The 23,831-nt window shown below is 47.4% G+C and overlaps 1 protein-coding gene across 1 annotated transcript in view; it reads right to left on the reverse strand.

Annotated features, from left to right (window-relative positions):
• LOC134968762 (tyrosine 3-monooxygenase-like) overlaps positions 1–23,831 on the reverse strand; it is a 133,684-nt gene that overhangs the window by 89,737 nt on the left and 20,116 nt on the right. Inside the window, exons 6-7 of the mRNA XM_063944251.1 lie at positions 14,321–14,466; positions 8,713–8,848 (exon numbers count right to left, since the gene is read on the reverse strand). Of these exons, the coding sequence (XP_063800321.1) occupies positions 8,713–8,848; positions 14,321–14,466 (282 nt within the window). The remainder of the gene's footprint in view (positions 1–8,712; positions 8,849–14,320; positions 14,467–23,831) is intronic.

Consider the following 23,831-nt stretch of genomic DNA (forward strand, 5'->3'; position numbering starts at 1 on the left):
TTTCCAAATATAAACAAAAGAGAACAGGTTTGGTATCTGTGACCAGCAGATGGAATGCCGGCAGTCACAATACCGATGCCGGCATCCAGATCTTTAAAATCCCCGACAGAAGCGAGGTAAGTATGATATCCTCTCTCCTCTAGGGTGTGGTTCGTTGGGTCGACAGTAACTAGGTGGACAGTCATTAGGTCAACCACTATTGGTTGATAATGACTAGGTTGACACATGAAATAGGTCGACAAGGTCATTAGGTCAACATGGATAAGATCGACATGGAAAAAGGTTGACATGAGTTTTAAAAAGAAAAATTGTTGTTTTCTTCATAAAGTGATCAGGAACCCAACTTAGTGCACCGTGGTGGTAATTCCGAGTTGTTCGCTCTTTGCTGATTTTCGCTATGCTGCAAATTGTTGCTAAATGCGCATGCGCATGGTACGCAGCACGCATGCGCTTAGTTATTTAACTAAAAACTTAGCAGTTTTGCTGTTGATCGTGCGGCGATTTTCAGTCGCACTGCAGATCGGTGAGTGATTGACAGGAAAGGGGCATTTCTGGGTGGTAACTGAGCGTTTTCCGGGAGTGTGCTAAAAAATGCAGGCGTGTCAGGGGAAAATGCGGAAGTGTCTGGAGAAACAGGGGAGTGGCTGGCCGAACGCAGGGCGTGTTTGTGACGTCAAACCAGGAACTAAACGGACCGAGCTGATCGCAATCTAGGAGTAGGTCTGGAGCTACTCAGAAACTGCAAGAAAATATTTAGTAGCAATTCTGCTAATCTTTCGTTCGCTATTCTGCTATGCTAAGATACACTCCCAGAGGGCGGCGGCCTAGCGTTTGCAATGCTGCTAAAAACAGCTAGCGAGCGAACAACTCGGAATGAGGGCCGGTGTCCCCTCACATGGCTCACTTTGCTCACCATGCTTCGGGCAGGTTACTATTTTCAATCGTAGTCCACAAGGATCATAAAGTATGAAAAAGTAAAAAAAATTAAAAAATAGGATTTTAATTACCTACCGGTAAACCCTTTTCTCGTAGTCCGTAGATGATACTGGGAATCCAATTAGTAACATGGGATATAGACGGGTCCACTAGGAGCCTTGGGCACTTTAAGAATTTGATAGTGTGCGCTGGCTCCTCCCTCTATGCCCCTCCTACCAGACTCAGTCTAGGAAACGGTGCCCGAGGAGACAGACATACTTTGAGAGAAGGACAGATAAGAAAAGTGGTGAGATTACGAACCAGCACACAGAACAATAGGAAAGCCATGCTAACCAAACTTGAAACATGAACAGCAACAGCTGAACAAACCAGAATACTTAACCAAGTAACAGTGCAGGAAGAGCGAAGCACCGGGCGGGCACCCAGTATCCTCTACGGACTACGAGAAAAGGATTTACCGGTAGGTAATTCAAATCCTATTTTCTCTTACGTCCTAGAGGATACTGGGAATCCATTTAGTACCATGGGGATGTACCAAAGCTCCCAAACAGGGTGGGTGAGTGCTGAGGTTCCTGCAGAACTGATTGACCAAACTGAAGATCCTCAGAGGCCAAAGTATCGAATTTGTAGAACTTTGCAAACGTGTTCGAACCTGACCAAGTAGCTGCTCGGCAGAGCTGTAAAGTGGAGACACCCCGGGCAGCCGCCCAAGAAGAACCCACCGACCTAGTAGAGTGGGCCTGTATAGATTTTGGAACCGGCAATCCTGCCATGGAATAAGCATGCTGGATAGTGAGCTTGATCCAGCGTGCAATAGACTGCTTTGAAGCAGGACACCCAATTTTAGAATGAACAGCGAGTCAGATTTTCTGTGATGAGCCGTTCTCTTTACATACACTTTCAAAGCCCTCACAACATCCAAGTAGCATAGGTGCCAGAACCGCAATAGGTTGGTTGATGTGAAAAACGGACACCACCTTAGGAAGAAATTGCTGACGAGTTCTGAGTTCAGCTCTGTCCTCATGGAAAATTAAGTAGGGACTCTTGTGAGACAACGCGTCTTGCTGAGGCCAAGGCCAGCAGTGTGACGGTCTTCCACATAAGGTACTTTACGTCTACCTCCTGTAATGGTTCAAACCAGTCCGATTGGAGGAACTTCAACACCAAATTGAGATCCCAAGGTGCCATGGGAGGCACAAAGGGAGGCTGGATGTGCAGAACACCTTTCAAGAATGTCTGGACCTCAGGGAGAGAAGCCGATTATTTCTGAAAGAAAATAGACAAAGCCGAAATCTGGACTTTAATGGAACCTAGACGTAGGCCTACATTCACTCCTGACTGCAGAAAAAGCAGGAGATGTCCCAGATAAAATTCCACCGCGGAATATTGTCTGCTCTCACACCAAGATACATACTTCTTCCATATACGTGGTAATGTTTAGGCGTTACCCCTTTCCTGGCTTGGATCATAGTCGGGATGACCTTGTCAGGAATCCCTCTCCTGGCTAGGATCAGCCGTTCAACCTCCATGCCGTTAAACATAGCTGCTGTAAGTCTTGATAGACGAATGGGCCCTGTTGTAGAAGATCCTCGCGAAGAGGCAGAGGCCACGGATCTTCGAGGAGCATTTCCAGAAGGTCGGCGTACCAAGCCCTTCTTGGCCAGTCTGAAGCAATGGGTATTACTTGAACCTTTTCCCTTCTTATTCTTTTGAGAATTCTTGGGATCAGAGGAAGTGGAGGAAACACGTACACCATCTGGTAGATGGTGCAGTTTCTGGCCTTTTGGCGACAGACAGATCCTCTGGTGCATGTGATGTGATCCGGACCATTTGTCCAACAGATCCAGCTTCAAGGGCCTCGCATGAAACCTTCCGTACTGAAGTGCCTCGTAATAGGCCACCATTTTCCCCAGAAGGCGAATGCACAGATGCACCGAGATCCGGGTTGGCTTCAGGACAGCCCGAACCATCGATTGGATTTCCATAGCCTTCTCCAAGGGAAGGAACACTCTCTGAGATTCCGTGTCCAGTATCATTCCCAGGAAGGAAAGCCTCTGCGTCGGTTCCAGGTGAGATTTGGTAAGTTCAGAATCCACCCGTGATCCAGGAGTAGTCTTGTTTAGAGGTGAATACTGTCCATCAACCGCTCCCTGGATGGCGTATTTATCAGAAGATCGTCCAGGTATGGAATTATGTTCACTCCCTGTTTGCGGAGTACAAACATCATCTCTGCCCAGTAGCGGATCTTGCTACGGGCAAGCAGGATTTTTGCCCAGGGCCCGCCTTACGGAGGGCGCAGCCGCCGTGGCAAGATCCGCTACTGGTGCTGCCCGGTGCTGTTTAGATGCCGGGAGCTGTGTGATGCGCGATGAAGTCATTGCGCACCGCACTACACTGTGTCTATGTGGTGCTATGGGAGAGACATCATGACGTCTCTCCCATAGATCCGAGGAGCGGCGCAGGCGGCTGGAGATGGAGGGCAGTAGCGGTCGGGAAGCAGGAACGGGGATTGTAAGTATTAATTTATTTTTATTTTATTTTTTATTTTCTACTCTAAAGGGGGCACAGTACAGGGGGCAATACTACTGGGGGCAATACTACTGTGGGCACAGCTACAGGGGGCATAACGGACCACGCCCCTAATCCATGAAGCCACGCCCTTATTTTTTGGACCGGCGCGCCGCAAGGTCTAGATCCAGCCCTGTCTCTGCCATCACCTTGGTGAACACTCTCGGCGCTGTGGAGAGACCAAATGGTAGGGCCTGGAACCGGTAGTGTCAGTCCTGCAGTGCAAACCGTAGATAAGCTTGATGAGGTGGCCAGATCGGAATGTGAAGGTACGCATCCTTGATCAGGGCTGCCATCAGAAATTGTGGGGCCCGGGACTGACAAAATAGGCAGGTCCCCCCCCCCCTTAAATTATATATAAAAGTTTTAAAAAAAATAGATATATATTTTAAAAAAAAATCCTGTGCACATATGGAGCAACACTATATTAATGCCCCTTGCACCATATTAATGCCCCATATTAACACACATACACACACACACACACACACACACACACACACATACACACACCCATCCATACCCACCTTCTCTCTTCCTCACACTCCTTGTCATAGCAGCCAGTCTGGTCCCTTGTAGCCACGCCCCCTCATTTCTGGTAGCTCCACCCCCTTTTCATGCCCGAGTTCTGACATTGTCACAGGAGGGGGGAGAGGATGCTGCAAGATTCAATTGAAAACGACCCTCCCAAAATGGCCGCCGCCTCAAAGGAGACAGTTATTAAAGATATTAGATTAGCCTCTAGTATCTTTAATAACTGTCTCTTATGAGGCGGCGGACATTTTGGGAGGGACGCTTACAATTGATGCTTCCAGCGTCCTCTCCCCCTCCTGTGACAGTCAGATCTCGGGCACAAAAATGGGGCAGAGCGGCGGGCGGACTGCAGGCGGCGGCATGAGTGGTCCGGGCCCTCTCCTCTCTGTTAGAGAGGCCGGGTCCGGGACTATTGTGCCCGCAGCACCCCCTGATGGTGGGCCTGTCCTTGATATCCAGAGACACTAGGAATTCCCCCTCCTCCACACCTGAGTTCACCGCTCTCAAAGACTCCATCTTGAATTTGAACACTCATAAGTACGGGTTCAATGACTTGAGGTTCAAAATCGGTCTTACCGAACCATCTGGTTTCGGTACTACAAACAGGTTGGAATAATATCCCTTGTTTTGCAGATGAGGTGGAACTGGAACAATGATCTGAGTCTGTACCAGTTTTGAATGGCGTCCTGTAAGGTTATACTTGCTTCCTGTGAAACTGGTAAGCCTGATTTGAAGAATCTGTGAGATGGGAGATCCTGAAACTCCAGTCTGTAGCCCTGGGAAATAAGCTCTATGACCCAGGGATCCTGGCATGATGTTGTCCAGATGTGACTGAAATATTTCAGTCGGGCTCCCACCTACCAGTTTTCCAGGCATCGCGGTCCATCGTCATGCTGAAGGCTTTGAGGAAGCAGAACTTGAGCTCTGTTTGTGTGAACCTGCAGTTGCTGGGTTTCGTGGTTTACCTCTAGTGCCTTTGCTTGCTGTAGAAGAACCTCTGGTTTTGCCCTTAAACTTGGCAGTCCGAAAGGACTGTAGAGTAGGTCCTGAGTAGGCTTTCCTGGCTGGGGGAGCTGCAGAAGGAAGATAAGTGGACTTACCCGTAGTAGCTTTGGAGATCAATTTGTCTAGTTCATCTCCAAATAAGGCGTCTCCAGTAAAGGGTAGGCCTTCCACGCCTTTCCTGGAGTCCACTGGCGTAGCCAGGGATTTTAAATTTCCTATCAGGATTAACCCACGGTTCTTCAAATCGGCTATTTAGTTCCTTTGACACAGGAAAAGTGGCTGAGGATTTATTTTTTTACATTAAAATAAGATTCCTCAGTCTCCTCTGTTACTTTATCAGGGATATGCAGAACCTCTCAGGTAGTTTCTATGAGAGCCTCTATACCCTGTGACAGAGTAGCCTCCCCCACTTCTGCGTCCACTGCCCCTCCACCATTTTTGACCCCTCATCATCAGAGTCAGACTGCAGGATATGGGCCAAAGGACGTTTTTGCGGAAAAATGGTAGGGGACTGGGACGCTGGTTTGGGTACTGAGTCTCTGTTCATAAACTCAGTCATCGAATGTCTTAAGTATTGTGTCTTTTTCTCATTGCGGGACAATTTAGTAGAAATATTGGAGATCTTTCCACTAATGGAATCCAGCCAAGCTGGTTCTGCCCCACTAGTCTGGGAGGGTGCACTGCACTGAGTACACTGCAGTGAACCCCCTTACATGAAACATACTCTTTGTCTGACATACTGTGACAGTGACAGCACACACACAGGAAAAGGTTAAATGCACAATTAACCCACAAAGAGCCCTTCAATAGAGACACAGAGATAGTCTGGAGCCAGCACACAGCGCCCTAACTGCTAATGCCAAGTTTAGCCGGGTCACAAACTAAGTACCCAGAGTGGGGACTTAGTACACTAGTTATCGCTTACCTCCTGCTATGACCCCCTGTTACCACTGAGGTAATCTGGAGTCTCTCTGGAGGAGCTGCGCGTCCCTGTCAGTCAGCGTCTGTGTCCACTGCAGAGGGAAAATGGCGCTGGTGATCTGCTGGATCCACTCATAGTGAAGCCCCGCCCCTTCAATGGCGCGTGGTCTTTCCGCTTTTTTACACTGGCTGAGGTGATTTTAGTGCTTAAAATGGAGTAGGCCGCCTTTTAAGTCTGTAATGCCAGTCTGGGTACTGTGTACACCCGTAGTGTACTTAGACTCAGCTCGCTCCCTCAGAAGCCGTGTGTCTCTGTACCCTCATGCCACCATAATGGCCGGCGACTCACTAACTGGGACGCCAGCTTAGATCCACCACTCTTCTATCCTCTGGTACTGTTAGGGGTGACGGCGTGCTGCGGGAATGTACGCTCGGCGTGGTGGGGCTTGCAAATAGTTCCCTCAGGAGCTTAGTGTCCTGTCAGTGGGGAACGGGACCATTAACCCTTCAAGAGGTTGGGCCGTCCCCTCCCTTCCCTAAATCCCATGAAGCAGGCAGGGTGGTGCCATCCAGTCCTGCCTGAAAATAACAAACAGAGAAAATAAATGCAGAAAACTCTTCTGGCGCTTCCAGCAACATGACCGGCTCCTCTGGGCAAATTTTCTAAACTGAGTCTGGTAGGAGGGGCACAGAGGGAGGAGCCAGCGCATACTATCAAATTCTTAAAGTGCCCAAGGCTCCTAGTGGACCCGTCTATACCCCATGGTACTAAATGGATTCCCAGGATCCTCTAGGACGTAAGAGAAAAATGTGAAAAACTCATGTCGACCTTTTCATGTGTTGGCATTTGCCATGTCGACCCAGTGACCATGTCGACCTAATGACCATGTCGATCTAATGCATGTCAACCAATAGTGGTCGACCTAAGGAGTGTCAACTTAAGTATTGTCAACCTAAAGACCGGATACCCTCCCCTACCCCTTAACCCTCTCTTCCCACAGCCTAACCCTAACCTCCCCTGGTAGTGCCTCTAAACCTAACCCCCCTTCCTGACAGCCTAACCCTCCCCGTTAGTGCCTAAACCTAACAACCACCCCTAGGTGGTGCCTAACCCTAACCTCAGGGTGAGGAAGGAAGATATTTCCAAAATGCGTTGGTAGTATAAGTAATATTGTTGGGGATATCCACTTCTGCTGACCCTTAGGGAATATAATCTTTAAACCTAAAAATTTTCTATCTCCCATGTTTCCCGGGATCTGTTGGTGAGAGGAATATGTTTTTTGTTTCCTTGGGGAGTAGAGTGGAACAGATCAACCTATACAAGAACTTTTTATGTTTTTACCTGTTTTTATAAATGGATTTTTGTATACATTTTTGTCTGAACTGTATGAATAAATATCGTTGAGGAGAATATTCTGCTTGATGATTATTTGGAGCCGATGCCCCTGGAACTATACTTTTCTGGAAACACTATATTGAAGAAACCTTTTGATGAACATAGGGACTATTCTCTTGGTGAGTGTCCTTTTTATGGGAAAGATTTATGCTCTGATGTGTTGAATGTGTGAAAACCAAAGATACCTTTTGAGGAACGCATCTCACTGATTTTAGGTGAGTCCAAGGTTTGTGGTATTGACTAGTGATGAGAAACTGATTACGATCTGGTACCTGATCAATTTTTTCCCACTCCTTTGGTGCGATTGAATTCATAGGGAATCCAGGAGAAAGCGTGGAAAACCTTTCTACTGGGACTTAGTTCAACAGTGCTTGTGGACCACTCTCTTATTTTTCTTGTCTAATTTATAAATGGGTTTGATGCGAGATACTAGTGGTACAAATACATGTCAGGAATAGTGATGGAGATAAAGTGTTTATGGATTACAAGTGGGGCAGAACATTCGGAATGCACAAATGAGTCCGGATAAGTATAGCTAATGTACAGTACTCCTGACATATGCTGGACAGATTTGTACCTGGCATAATCTATGTGTCCAAGGAACATTTTTTTAAGGGCTACTTTTTTGTCTGTAAGGCCACAGGACCTTTTTCTGACAGAGACAGCCTGGAGGATTCTCTCCCAGACAGACTAATTTCATTTTGCCACTGGCCTGAGCATCGGGCAACCTGGCAACACAGATTTGGCGCTTTGACCGACTGGGCAGTACGGATGGTGTAATGGTTAGCATTACTGCCTCACACCACTGAGGTCATGGGTTCGATTCCCACCATGGCCCCAACTGTGTGGAGTTTGTATATTCTCCGCGTACTTGCGTGGGTTTCCTCCGGGTACTCCGGTTTCCTCCCACAATCCAAAAATATACTGGTAGGTTAATTGGCGCCCAACAAAAAATTACCCTAGGCGTGAATGTGTCTACGTGTACATGTGGTAGGGAATATAGATTGTAAGCTCCACTGGGGCAGGGACTGATGTGAATGAGCAAATATTCTCTGTAAAGCGCAGCGGAATATGTGTGCGCTATATAAATAACTGGTAATAATAATAAATAATAATAATAAAATAAACACATCCAGCAACATTGAGGCCTGTTAGTGTTTCTGAATGATGGCTACAGAAAAGGTCTAATAACAGTCACCTTCCTAACTGCATTTATGAGTCAAGTGCCTGGTAATTAATTATACCATTGATTATCATTAGATTCCTTTTGGGCATCACACTTGTTGTAATTCAGTTTTCATGGGCAACATAAGTGGCAGTAAACATGTTGCATATTTTGCTTTGCTACTTACGGCTCCGGCGAGTGCATCGGTGAAGATGCATGTCGAATATACTGGGTGCACTGGAAAACACGAAAAGCCAAACTGGAGAGGAAATCCCGAGCAGATAGTAGCCCAGCCACAGGGCGCAGCTGAAACCCAGTCCTTTCTGTGATAACACAAAGAAAGTTTATTTCATGGCGAACTAATTAAAGAAACAGTACTAAAGGATAACCGCCTCCATATCAGTGTTGTCTAATATGGTAAATACTAACAGGATTAAACATATGGTTTTCAACCTGCGCATGTGTTTAGGAACTATAGTTTTAGACAAATGTATATGTGACCAAGGATAACATTCATCTAAACTTGCTTCTAAATAATGGCTACATACAATGAGCAAACAATGGTGGTCATTCCGAGTTGTTCGCTCGGTAAATTTTTTCGCATCGCAGCGATTTTCCGCTTAGTGCGCATGCGCAATGTCCGCAGTGCGACTGCGCCAAGTAAATTTGCTATGCAGTTAGGAATTTTACTCACGGCTTTTTCATCGTTCTGGTGATCGTAGTGTGATTGACAGGAAGTGGGTGTTACTGGGCGGAAACTGGCCGTTTTATGGGTGTGTGCGGAAAAACGCTACAGTTTCTGGGAAAAACGCGGGAGTGGCTGGAGAAACGGAGGAGTGTCTGGGCGAACGCTGGGTGTGTTTGTGACTTCAAACCAGGAACGACAAGCACTGAACTGATCGCAGATGCCGAGTAAGTCTGGAGCTACTCAGAAACTGCTAAGAGAGGTGTAATCGCAATATTGCGAATACGTCGTTCGCAATTTTAAGAAGCTAAGATTCACTCCCAGTAGGCGGCGGCTTAGCGTGAGTAAATCTGCTAAAAGCAGCTTGCGAGCGAACAACTCGGAATGAGGGCCAATATTAGAGCAGTTACAATTACATTATACCAGATTTTCATAGAGCAGTTACAATTACATTATACCAGATTTTCATAATCTGTTTCCAAACTCTTTTGAACACATAAAACTGTTTCTTACTGATATTGAAACATTGTTCAAATTCCAAAACAAAGTTTATAACAATTACAAAAATCCTTACTGGGCCAAGTGCAGTTATTATTGAAAAGCTGCATTTGTTTTATACTTTTTTAATTCATGGAGTAATTGGCATAATTGTTTTGTGCCAACTATTTAGCTTTCATTCAGTTATGGATATTTATGAACATGAATACAAGGGAGTGGTGTAAAAAGCTTTGCACAGGTTGTTGTAGGGTGTAGTATTTTATGCTGGCGACCGGGCTCCCGGCGGCCAGCATACCAGTGCCGGAATCCCGACCGCGTGCATACCGACAGCTGGGCGAGCGCAAATGAGCCCCTTGCAGGCTCGCTGCACTCGCCATGCTGCGTGCACAGTGGCACGCGCGCCACGCTATCTATTCTCTCTCCAGGGGGGCCGTGAACCCCCAAGAGGGAGATACGGTGTCGGTATGCCGGCGGTCAGGATTCCGGCGCCGGTATGCTGGTCGTCGAGAGCCCGACCGCCGGCAAACTGAAGACCACCCCTTCCTCTAGACTAGGGGTCAAACCCAATAGTCTAAGTAGCCAACCAGCAGTGTAGTAAGAGTTCTGAAGAATAAGTATTCTCCCTGTCTGTACAAAGCTGCAGATAAAAACTAATGATAAAGGTGATCCGAGTAGTTTCCATATCACAAGCATACCACAGTTGTATAAAACATTGATTTTCATGCGCATTGATATAGGAACTACAGTTCTCAATCTGATTTTAGCTATACAGTAAATAAATGCCCGAACACTGAATTTATGTAACAGTTTCAGGGGGTAATTCAGAGTTGATCGCAGCAGCAAATTTGTTAACAGTTGGGCAAAACCATGTGCACTGCAGGTGGGGCAAATATAACATTTGCAGAGAGAGTTAGATCTACTGTAGGTGGGTTATTTTGCTTCTCTGCAGGGTAGATTTCAGTTTGCCCACACCCCACCCAAATCTAACTCTCTCTGTACATGTTATATCTGCCCCCCTGCAGTGCACATGGGGGGTCATTCCGAGTTGTTCGCTCGGTTTTTTTTTTTTCGCAACGGAGCGACTGCGCCAAGTAAATTTGCTATGCAGTTAGGAATTTTACTCACGGTTTTTTCTTCGTTCTGGTGATCGTAATGTGATTGACAGGAAGTGGGTGTTTCTGGGTGGAAACAGGCCGTTTTATGGGTGTGTGCGAAAAAACGCTACCGTTTCTGGGAAAAACGCGGGAGTGGCTGAAGAAACGGAGGAGTGTCTGGGCGAACGCTGGGTGTGTTTGTGACGTCAAACCAGGAACGACAAGCACTGAACTGATCGCAGATGCCGAGTAAGGTTGAAGCTACTCAGAAACTGCTAAGAGGTGTGTAATCGCAATTTTGAGAATCTTTCGTTCGCAATTTTACTATGCTAAGATTCACTCCCAGTAGGCGGCGGCTTAGCGTGTGCAAAGCTGCTAAAAGCAGCTTGCGAGCGAACAACTCGGAATGAGGGCCATGGTTTTGCCCAACCGCTAACAAATTTGCTGCTGCGATCAACTCTGAATTACTGTGTAGGCCCTTAATTTGGATGTCTTTGCCAGTGTTGAATCGCAATATAAACTGCTGTCAGTAGGTGGCAGTAATCTACAATGGACAGGCCCGGAATTCTGAAAACGGGGGCCAGTGTTTGACGGTATCCGGACTCCAGGTCGACAACAAAAAGGTCGACACACCTTAGGTCAATGCCAGTTGGTCGACACACCTTAGGTCGACATGGACAAAAGGTCGACAGGAACAAGGTCGACATGGAAAAAGGTCGACATGAGTTTTTCACAATTTTTTTCTTTTTTGGAACCTTTTCATACTTAACGATCCACGTGGACTACGATTGGAACGGTAATCTGTGCCAAGAGGAGCGGAGCGAAGGCACCATGCGGGGGGACGCGGTGCACTAATTGGGGTTCCCGGTCACTCTACGAAGAAAACGACACATAACCCCCCATAAAAAACTCATGTCAACCTTTTTCCATGTCGACCTTGTTCCGGTCGACCTTTTGTCCATGTCGACCTTTTGTCCATGTCGACCTAAGGCGCGTCGACCAATTGGTGTCGACCTAAGATGTGTCGACCTTTTTGTTGTCGACCTGGAGTCCCAGACCCGTGTTTGACCATGATATGCACATACTGTATAAGAAGCACTGCTCTGCAATAAAAAAAAAAACATGGTTGAGTATTACCTTCCTTACTACTTGTACTTTGCATGTCCTTCTTAGCATTTTATTTGGTGGTGTGGGTGTTTTTTATTTATTTGTATTACTTACTGTATGGGAACTGTTCTCATAGACATGTAATGACTCAAATAATGTTAAGACTAGCAATTTACCGGTTTCCGGACTCTAGGTCGACATCACTTAGGTCGACACACCTTAGGTCGATTATTATTGGTTAACAGTGACTAGGTCAACACCAGAAATAGGTCAACATGGCCATTAGGTCGACATGAACAAAGGTTGACATGAGGTTTTTTTTCACACTTTTTGATCCACGTGGACTACAACTTTGAACGGTAAGCTGTGCTGAGCACAGCGGTAGCGGAGCGAGGCACCTTGACCGAAACATGGCGAGCTAAGGGAGCCATGCGAGGGGACACGGTACACTAATTGGGGTTCCCGGTCACTTTACGAAGAAAACAACACGGAAAAAACATTTAAAAACTCATGTCGACCTTTTTCCATGTCGACCTTGGCCGGCATACCGGCAGCTGGGTGAGCGCAAATGTGCCCCTTGCGGGCTCGCTGCACTCGCCACATTGCGGGCACGGTGGTGCATTACGCGCGCCACACTATTTATTCTCCCTCCAGGGGGGTCGTGGACCCGAAAGAGGGAGAATAGTTGTCGGTATGCTGGGTGTCGGGATTCCGGCGCCGGTTTACTGAGCGCCGGGATCACAACAGCCGGCATACTGAATACCACCTGTGTCTACCTAGACACTGTCGACCCTGAGTCCCATACTCCAATTTACCATATTTACAAAACCATGTTGCTCTGCAAGTAGCCCGTGCTCTGCGTCATGGTTTGTACACAATTCCATCCTGTAGCTGGGTTACTTCTGAGACCCATGCAGTGCAATGTTTTGCTATTTGAAAATAAATCTCTGAATTTGTTGTATATAATTTTTTTAACAAACTTTTACATATGAGTTTTAAATACTGTAATTCCCGATTATTATGGAAAACATTAACAACTTGCACTTTAGGGGGTCATTCAGACCCGTTTGCACGCTAGCTTTTTCTGCAGCGGTGCGATCGGGTCTGAACTGCGCAAGCGTATGCTCCATAATGCGCAGGCACGTCGGCCGCCAGCAATGGATTTAACGAAGAAAGCGATCGCACCGGCGATCGCAAGAAGATTGACAGGAAGAGGCCGTTTGTGGGTGTTAACTGACCGCTTTATTTGATGGGAGAACGCAAGCGTGTCCAGCGTTTGGAGGGAGGATTCCTGACATCAGCTCCTGGCCGGATCATCGCAGCGGCTGAGTAAGTCCAGAGCTGTGCAGAGACTGCACAAACTTTTATTTGTGCAGCTCTCTGCACAAGCGTTCGCACCCCTGCACATCAACTACCCCCTCCCCCTGTAGGTGGCAACTACCTGATCGCAGCACTGCAAAAAAACACCTGCGTGCGATCAGCTCTGAATCACCCCCTAAAGATTACTGGAATATGTGATTTTTCCACTCTTTGGTAAATGTGGAGAAACTAAAAGTCTTGATTTCACAAGCTAAACACTGGGGAAATGCTTGTTTGCTTTTATATTAAAAAGACCCCATAAATCCCAAGTATTAAAATTGTATTTCTAGTTTTAACACAATTCTGCAATGTTTCTATTTTTATGTATTTAAGGAGGCAGTGGGGCTGATAGTGTAGGAGGGCTAGTACACACCCACATGCAGTGTCGGACTGGGTCATGAAGGGCCCACCGGGGAATACCGTGGTAGGGGTCAATGTTTAGTGGTGTGGCCAGCCGCTACATTGGTTTGCCAAACTATTAAAGAGTGCATGGGCTGGTCCCCTTGATAAATATATGAATACTGCTAGTGTATGCATGATAATGTACCAAATAAATATTGGCAATGCACTGTGGAGAATACATCATAGTCCTGTGCAGTATAAGGTAACATATGTATAATGTATAATTCAAGTGCACAGTCTAGAACCTGATCACTAGAGGAGGATGTGCAGCCCAAGGCAGTGGGGCCTACCGCGGGTTTCCCCTGTACCCGTGTGGGCCAGTCCAACCCTGCCCAAATGGCTTTAGTCACACACACACACACACACACACACACACTACTTATCACAGTGCATGTTTTTGTGATTTCCATGCTTAAGCAAAGATAGTTAAATCAAAATAACTGAGGCACTAATTAAGTCACTTGTGCTTAAATACGGCTATCCTTAAAACTTAGACTGTTAGTGTTCCTTGAAGAACATGGTTGGGAAACACTACTATAGAGTAGAATCCTCGAACATTTACAGCTTCAGAACCATGTGGCCCTTAATCCGGCCCTGTTTATTAACACAATTCTCTGCCATTTCTTTTGCTTCTATCACAGCAGTGTCACCTTTTAGAAAGCAGGACACATCCTGTAGTTGTGGAATGTTGTCCTCACTATACCCACAGTGGGTCTCCAGCAGATAGAAGGCATCAAGGTGCTCCTTACAGGCATGGGTAGGGTACAGACTCTTCAGTGTGGAGTAAACTTCCTTCCTGTAAAAAGCAGTAATCTGTATTTTTATGCCAGCCAATAATCTACCCGTTACAGAATTGTACACGTAGGGACCGATTAAATTTTAATCCAATGGTTAAAATGTATATAACACGAACACTCCTTGAACCGTATCAGACTCCCTCAAAGCATGGGATGCTTCTTCTAAAATGATCTCTTTATCCTTACTTAAATTGTTCTTGTCTGCTCTCTAGACTTATACCGGAATTAAATCTCTCTAATTGGTCATCATGTGGTACCGTTACCATTGCTGATGTGGTAGATGGATCTTCAATCACTCCGTTCTTGACCCTACAAAGTCACTACAACCTCCCTCATATAGAATTATTTACATACAATTGCGTTATGCAGTGGATTTCTAGTATGTTACATTCTTCTGGACCATTGTTACTTCCACCTCCCAATATTTTAGCGAAAATCTCATCGGGTAATTCAAGGGGGTCCTTAAGATTCTGGTATAATACGGCACATGGTAATGATTCGGGAGATAAATCACCTGCACAATTGAAAAGTAATATTCACCTAGCAATGCATTTTAAATTGTTGCATAGGTTATATTTTACGCCAGCCAATCTCCATAAAATCTGTCCTACCCAATCAAAATTCTGGTTGAGAAACTGCCTGGAGATAGGGGATATCTTCCATATATTTTGGACATGCCCTAAGATTCGGTTGCTATGGAGAGATGTCTTTACTCTTGCATCTATAGTTCTCCATATCACCCTTCAAGAGTCCCCTTCCTTAGCATTACTTTAGATTTATCCAAAAGATCTCTCAAATACAGATCGTTATGTGCTAAGTCATATTTTTATCGCCACAAGAGCTGCAATTGCACAGGATTGGAAATGCCCCTCTCCTCCAACACTTCTCAAAATCATTTGTAAAAATCCAACATGCTTTTCAGATGGAGACTCTGGGGTTACCTTATTCTTTCAATTCAGCCTCCCCTCTTGCTAAATGGTACAGCTGGTATGAGTTTTTTCGACAGTAGGCGATGGGTTTAGGATCCTACTTGGAGCGGACTAATTATTACTTATCCAGAGGTAGATGTTATATACTTGTCATTTTAGCTTTACTTGTCATGTTTTCCATTGTATCAATGACCTGTACAATTGATATGTATGTTATATATCCATCACTTGGATGTACAGCTGATTTTTGATGATTTGTTATCAGGCTCCCTCCCCTTACCCTCCCTCTTTTTCTTTTCTGCTCCTACCTCCCCTTCCGTGTTTAACGGAACAGAACTTCAATAAAAATAATTGATGAAAAAAATGTATATAACACATGTAACTGTGACAGGGAAGGAGGGCCCCTCTCAGCTTTGGGCCCTATAGCAGCTGCACTGTCTGCACCTATGGTAGCAATGCACTTGCCCAGTGGTGTAACTACTGCCCCCGCAGCCCTCGCGGTGGCTTGGGGGCGAGGGGCTGCGAGGGTGCCGCCACTGATTTAGAGCAGATTGACATGCGGACGAGCGTCCGCATGTCAATCTGCGGTCTCCTCACTAACCCGCCGCCGCTGTAAGGAGGGACACGGAGCGGAGGGCACAGCGCGCGCCTCTCCTGTGTCCCTCCTGGGTCTCCGGCGGGTCTAATAAAGGAAGTGCCGTTCGTGAGCTCTGATTGGCTGGCTCACGAACCAGCATTTCCTTTAACAGACCCGCCGGAGACCCAGGAGGGACACAGGAGAGGCGTGCGCTGTGCCCTCCGTGTCCCTCCAACACAAAACAGCGTGGGAGCAGGGGGGGGGGGCACTGGGGGAGCATATGTGGCACTGAGGGGGCATATATGGCACTGGGGGGGTGTTTGTGTACCTGGCACATGGGGGGGGGCTATATTTGGCACTGGGGGTACATGAGTACCTGGCACTGTTGGGGAATATCTGGCACTGGGGGCATATGTGGCACTGGAGGGGTATATGTGTACCTGGCACATGGGGGGGGGGGGCTATATTTGGCACTGGGGGCATGTGAGTACCTGGCACTGTGGGGGAATATCTGACACTGGGGGCATATGTGGCACTGGGGGGTATATGTTTACCTGGCACATGGGGGGGCTATATTTGGCACTGGGGGCATGTGAGTACCTGGCACTGTGGGGAAATATCTGGCACTGGGGACATATGTGGCACTGGGAGCACAGCCCTAGCAACAAACACTACCCCCTAGCAACAAGCATGACACCCAGTGCATGAAACACCTGGCAACGAGCATGACACCCAGTGCATGAAACCCCTGGCAACGAGCATGACACCCAGTGCATGAAACCCCTGGCAACGAGCATGACACCCTGAGCATGATAACCCATGGCACCGTGCATGGAACCAAGAGCATGAAACCCCTGGCAACGAGCAGGTAATTTAAAAGTAATTAGAAGCGTTACTGTAGGACTTAATGTGTAATGGCCATTGCAGTGTGTGGCATAATGTATCACGGACATTGCGGTGTGTGTCATAATGTGTCACAGGCATTACGGTGTGTGGCATACTATATCACGGGCATTGTGGTATGTGGTATAATGTCTCAGGGTCATTGCAGTGTGTGGCATAATGTATCACGGACATTGCGGTGTGTGTCATAATGTGTCAGGCATTACGGTGTGTTGTATACTATATCACGGGCATTGTGGTATGTGGTATAATGTCTCAGGGTCATTGCAGTGTGTGTCATAATGTGTCACAGGCATTGTATGTGCTATAATGTATCAGGGGCATTGCAGTGTGTGGCATAATGTATCACGGACATTGCGATTCCTGTCATAATGTGTCACAGGCATTACGGTGTGTGGCATAATGTGTCGGGGGCATTATGGTGTGTGCATATTGTGTCATGTGCATTACTGTGTGTAGAATAATGTCTTAGGGCAATAGCAGTATGTGGCATAATGTATACTGGGCATTACTATAAGAAGGAAAAATGACAAATAATGTAAGGGGCATGAATCAGGATTATTTTTCTTTCCTGTGGTGGCTAACGTCTGGGCGTGCAGGTTGCAAAACTGGGGTATAAATAGTCTTTTCCAGCAATGCCACGCCCCTTTATGCGAAGCCACACCCATTTCAATGAAGCCACACACCTTTGTTGCGGCGCGCGCATATTTGTCCCTTCAGTAGTGCCAATTATGGGGGATGGAGGATTGGGGGGGGGGGGGGGGTAGGGGGCAGCGCCGAAGAATTTTTTGGTTTGGGGGAGAAAAATTTCTAGTTACGCCACTGCACTTGCCCACATTATTACAGACAAATTTTCCTTTTAAAAATCTCGAAATACTTTAAAATTCTTTGGAAGGTGGTCCGAGGAGTATTTACACTGTGTCCCAACATGTTTCCCCTACTTTTCACCTAGTCTAGCTCCAGAGGGAGGTTCAGTGGCGTAACTACTGCCCCCGCAGCCCTCGCGGTGGCTTGGGGGCGAGGGGCTGCGGGGGCGCCACTGATTTACAGCAGACTGACATGCGGACGAGCGTCCGCATGTCAGTTTGCATTCTCCTTCCCTCCGCCGCTTTTTGGAGGGACACAGAGGGCACAGCGCGCCTCCCTGTGTCCCTCCTGCTGCATCATCTCCGGCGGCCGCGGGTCTAATAGGGGAAAGTGCCGTCCGTGAGCTCTAATTGGCTCACGAACCGGCACTTCCCCCTATTAGACCCGCGGCCGCCGGAGATGATGCAGCAGGAGGGACACAGGAGAGGTGAGCTGTGCCCTCCGTGTCCCTCCAAAAAGCGGGGGGGGGGGGGGGATATCTGGCACTGGGGGGAATATCTGGCACTGGGGCATATATGGCACTGGGGGGAATATCTGGCACTGGGGCATATATGGCACTGGGGGGGAATATCTGGCACTGGGGGCATATATGGCACTGGGGGGGAATATCTGGCACTGGGGGGAATATCTGGCACTGGGGCATATATGGCACTGGGGGGAATATCTGGCACTGGGGCATATATGGCACTGGGGGGGGGAATATCTGGCACTGGGGGCATATATGGCACTGGGGGGAATATCTGGCACTGGGGGCATATATGGCACTGGGGGGGAATATCTGGCACTGGGGGCATATATGGCACTGGGGGGGAATATCTGGCACTGGGGGCATATGTGGCACTGGGGGGGAATATATGGCACTGTGGGCATATGTGGCACTGGGGGGCATATGTGGCACTGGGGGGGAATATCTGGCACTGGGGGGGAATATCTGGCACTGGGGGCATATATGGCACTGGGGGCATATATGGCACTGGGGGCATATATGGCACTGGGGGGGGATATATGGCACTGGGGGCATATGTGGCACTGGGGGGGAATATCTGGCACTGGGGGCATATGTGGCACTGGGGGGGGATATGTGTACCTGGCACATGGGGGGGGCTATATTTGGCACTGGGGCATGTGAGTACCTGGCACCGTGGGGGAATATCTGGCACTGGGGACATATGTGGCACTGGGAGCACAGCCCTAGCAACAAGGACTACCTCCTAGCAACGAGCATGACACCCAGTGCATGAAACACCTGGCAACGAGCATGACACCCAGTGCATGAAACACCTGGCAACGAGCATGACACCCAGTGCATGAAACCCCTGGCAACGAGCATGACACCCTGAGCATGAAACCCCCTGGCACCGTGCATGGAACCAAGAGCATGAAACCCCTGGCAACGAGCATGACACCCAGTGCATGAAACCCCTAACAACGAGCAGGTAATTGAAAAGTAATTAGAAGCCTTACTGTAGGACTTAATGTGTAATGGGCATTACGGTGTGTGGCATAACGTATCACGGACATTGCGGTGTGTGTCATAATGTGTCACAGGCATTACGGTGTATAGTATACTATATCGCGGGCATTGTGATATGTGGTATAATGTCTCAGGGTCATTGCAGTGTGTGGCATAATGTATCACGGACATTGCGGTGTGTGTCATAATGTGTCACAGACATTGTATGTGCTATAATGTATCAGGGGCATTGCAGTGTGTAGCATAATGTATAACGGGCATTGCGATTCCTGTCATAATGTGTCACAGGCATTACGGTGTGTGGCATAATGTGTCACAGGCATTACGTTGTGTGGCATAATGTGTCGGGGGCATTACAGTGTGTGCATATTGTGTCATGTGCATTATTGTGTGCGGCATAATGTCTAAGGGCCATTGCAGTATGTGGCATAATGTATACTGGGCATTACTATAAGGAGGAAAAATGACAAATAATGTAAGGGGCATGAATCAGGATTATTTTTCTTTCCTGTGGTGGCTAACGTCTGGGCGTGCAGGTTGCAAAACTGGGGTATAAGGTAGTCTTTTCCTGCAATGCCACGCCCCTTTATGCGAAACCACGCCCATTCCAACGAAACCACGCCCCTTTTTTGGCACACGCGCCTTCGGCACGTGCATATTTATCCCTTTCTTGCTCCCTGTTATGGAGCATGAAGGGGGGGGGGGGGGGGCGCCGAAGAATTTTTTGGCTTGGGGGAGAAAAATTTCTAGTTACGCCACTGGGGAGGTTGTATTGACTTTGTAGGGTCAAGAACGGAGTGATTGAAGATCCACCTACCACATCAGCAATGGTAACGATACCAAAGTAAAATCTGTCTTAACTTCCATTGAGACCTGTATTAATGGAGATTTTTAATTGAATAGCAAATTTTGGCCACCTCACAGCTAATTGAAATGGCCCCACCGTCACTGAAGTTCTAGGTGTGGAGTATGTTTAGTAATAATGCAGTACTGTGTGTTCCTAAGCGTCATCATGGCCTCACCCCTTGCCTCATGATGCCTGTAATCTCAGCAATGTGTAGCAGGTGCAGGGACACGATGACATGATCCCACGGTTAGGTTCCCTGTTCCACCCTCAGTTCTGTATCAGACTACCCCCCCCCCCCCCCCTTGCGAAGTTCCCCATGCCAAGATTCACTCCGGGGCATGTTAACTGTTAATATTGTAGTATGGCCATTGGCCACACAAATACCATTGCTGCCACTCAGTGCAAGCCTTAGGCGACAGGCTCAATGTCCAATTTGGCCATACATGTATATGTACATATTGGCTGTTCTGTGTTGTGTGTTTTCTACATGTCAAGTAGACATATTGCTTCTGGCACGACAGAGGCGTGTTAGAAAGGTAGGAATAACCTTCTTACATAGGCCAGTATAAGTTATACCTACGTCTACGTATTAATAGCAGAAGGATAACTTTTATGAGTGACATATTTTCTATGAAGCATAATATACCAAATTCAAGGTCTTGATCTGTAGATTTACAGAAAAATGTTGGTGTTTAAATTGGTTGCTTCGTTACGTAGTTATATGGCAAAATGTCCGCCTGCCATTTACAATGCATCACCATTGTGCTCTGGAAAATGTGAAAGTTGGTGAACTCTCTCTGGGCACCTGCTGGATGACCTGGAGAATGTGACCAGCTGGGTGGTCTGGAAACTGTGACAGTTATTTCCAGCCACCCACCAAGCAGGAATTTTTCGAAATTCGACTCCTAATGGCGTGATAAGGGGTAAAATGTTCCACCAAGCAAACCTTTACCCAGTTGAAACAGTGCACATCAGGAAGTTTGAGATAGTCAGTTAATTATTATAAAGCATCAGTGTTGTTTTTGATGGCTTCATGCTGCGGTGTCAGGCCAATCACCTGGTGCTCACTACAATATTTACGCATGTTGCCTGATTTATGTCCTGATGTGTTAAAATAACCAAATTAGCATATCAATAGCTTAAACAGCTATATCCCAGCTATTTTTAATGGGTGTAATTTACAGCCATCTCTCATCCAACAAATTAGCTAGAACTGGCAGACCGAAAGCAGAAAGCCTACCTGATTTTCTCTGCACATTGATTTAAAATAAAATTATTTTTGTGTGTGTGTATTTCTGTTCACATCTAAAACAAATGGAAAAGAGGTTATACAGTATTATATTGTATATCTTTGGCTCAATCGTATAGCCATTTAAATGGAAATGCTGATACCTAATGTATAGTTACTAAAGGGGGGTACTCACGGAGCGATCGCTGCTTAAAATCTAAGCAATCTGACTAGATTGCTTAGATTTTAAGCACGATCGCTCCGTGTGTACCCCTCACAGCGATAGCGATGCGCAGCCCCGCGCATCGCTAACGCTGGTGCTAGATTGGCCTGCATGCAGGCCAATCTAGCGGGTCGCTCACTTCACCCGCTGGATAAAATGAGCGCCCCCCGTCTCCCGCCGCACGCTCAGCACACATCTCTCCCATATCGGCCTGTGAGTACTGGCCTTAAGTTTCTAACTTCCACGTGTTTCTCAAATCATTATCTCTTAATTTCTACAAAAGTATCTGTAGAAATTAAGGGATCTATTTACTAAGCCTTGGATGGAGATAAAGTCGCTGGAGATAAAGTAGCAGCCAATCGGCTCCTAGCTGCCATGCCACAGGCTGTGTTTGAAAATGACAGTTAGGAGCTGATTGGCTGGTACTTTATCTCTGTCGAGTTTATCTCTATCCAAGGCTTAGTAAATATACCCCTAAGTATTAGGACCATTAATTATAAAGGTGATGCAGAAGATATCACGTATATATCCTGCTTACCTTTCAGTCCTGATCTGGGGACCAAAATTCATCAAGCTTCGAAAACACAAACTTTTCAGAGCTTGAGAGCGTGAGCCTTTGCCATCAGATGGCATTTATTACCGCCCACTCCTTACATTGAGAAGAGGGTCTGGAGATGTGCTCAGGCATATGATAAGATCCCTCCACCACTGTACGGCTCCTTCTGCTGGATGCTGGGTTCTTCGTGTGCATGCGTGAATCCTATTTCACATGGGTGGTCTTCAGTATGCCGGCGGTCGGGCTCCCGGCGACCAGCATACCGGCGCCGGGAGCCCGACAGCCGGCATACCGACACTTATTCTCCCTCGTGTGGGTCCACGCCCCCCCTGGAGGGAGAATAAAATAGTGTGGCGCGCGTAGCGCGCCACCGTGCCCGTAGCGTGGCGAGCGCAGCGAGCCCGCAAGGGGCTCATTTGCGCTCGCCACACTGTCGGTAAGCCGGCGGCCGGCCTCCCGGCGCCGGTATGCTGGTCGCCGGGAGGCCGGCCGCCGGCAGATCGTAGTGAACCCATTTCACATATGTGCACTAGTACTGCCGAGTCAGACACCACAGTCCACAGTTTCAATGCTACAAAATGAGCTATGATAGGGATCGCAGGGACAGACAGGGGGGTAATTCAGATCTGATCGCAGCAGTAAATTTGTTAGCAGTTGGGCAAAACCATGGGGGTCATTCCAAGTTCATCGCTCGCTGCCGATTTTCACAGTGCAGCGATCAGGTAAAAAACCGGCAAAACTGTGCATGCGTATGTGCCGCAATGCGCACGCGCTTCGTACGGGTACAAAGAGCATCATTGCTGTGCAGTGGTTCTAGCGAAGAATCCACTCGCACAGCGGATCGCAAGGAGATTAACAGGAAGAGGGCGTTTCTGGGTGTCAACTGACCGTTTTCTGGGAGTGGTTGGGAAAACGCAGGCATGTCCAGGTGTTTGCAGGGCGGGTGTCTGACATCAATTCCGGGACCTCCGTCGCTGGATTCATCGCACAGGATAAGTAACTACAGGGCTAGTCTTGTTTTGCACAAAATGTTTTTGTACCGCTCGGCTGCAAAGGCGTTCGCACACTTGCAAAGCGAAAATACACTCCCCCGTGGGCGGCGACAATGCGTTTGCACGGCTGCTAAAAGTAGCTAGCAAGTGATCAACTCGGAATGAGGGCCTATGTGTACTGCAGGTGTGGCAGATATAACATTTGCAGAGAAAGTTAGATTTGGGTGGGTTATTTTGTTTCTGTGCAAGGTAAATAATGGCTGCTTTATTTTTACACTGCAATTTAGATTTCAGTTTGAACACACCGCACCCAAATCTAACTCTCTCTGCACATGTTCTATCTGCCCCCCCTGCAGTGCACATGGTTTTGCCCAACTGCTAACAAATTTGCTGCTGCGATCAACTCTGAGGGGGTCATTCCGAGTTGTTCGCTCGCAATCGGATTTTAGCAGATTTGCTCATGCTAAGCCGCCGCCTACTGGGAGTGAATCTTAGCATCTTAAAATTGCGAACGATGTATTCGCAATATTGCGATTACACACCTCGTAGCAGTTTCTGAGTAGCTCCAGACTTACTCGGCATCTGCGATCATTTCAGTGCTTGTCGTTCCTGGTTTGACGTCACAAACACACCCAGCGTTCGCCCAGACACTCCCCCGTTTCTCCGGCCACTCCTGCGTTTTTTCCGGAAACGGTAGCGTTTTTTTCCCACACGCCCATAAAACGGCCTGTTTCCACCCAGAAACACCCATTTCCTGTCAATCACATT

This window comes from Pseudophryne corroboree, chromosome 11 (assembly GCF_028390025.1).
Source record: "Pseudophryne corroboree isolate aPseCor3 chromosome 11, aPseCor3.hap2, whole genome shotgun sequence".
In the NCBI taxonomy this organism is placed as follows: Eukaryota; Metazoa; Chordata; class Amphibia; order Anura; family Myobatrachidae; genus Pseudophryne; species Pseudophryne corroboree.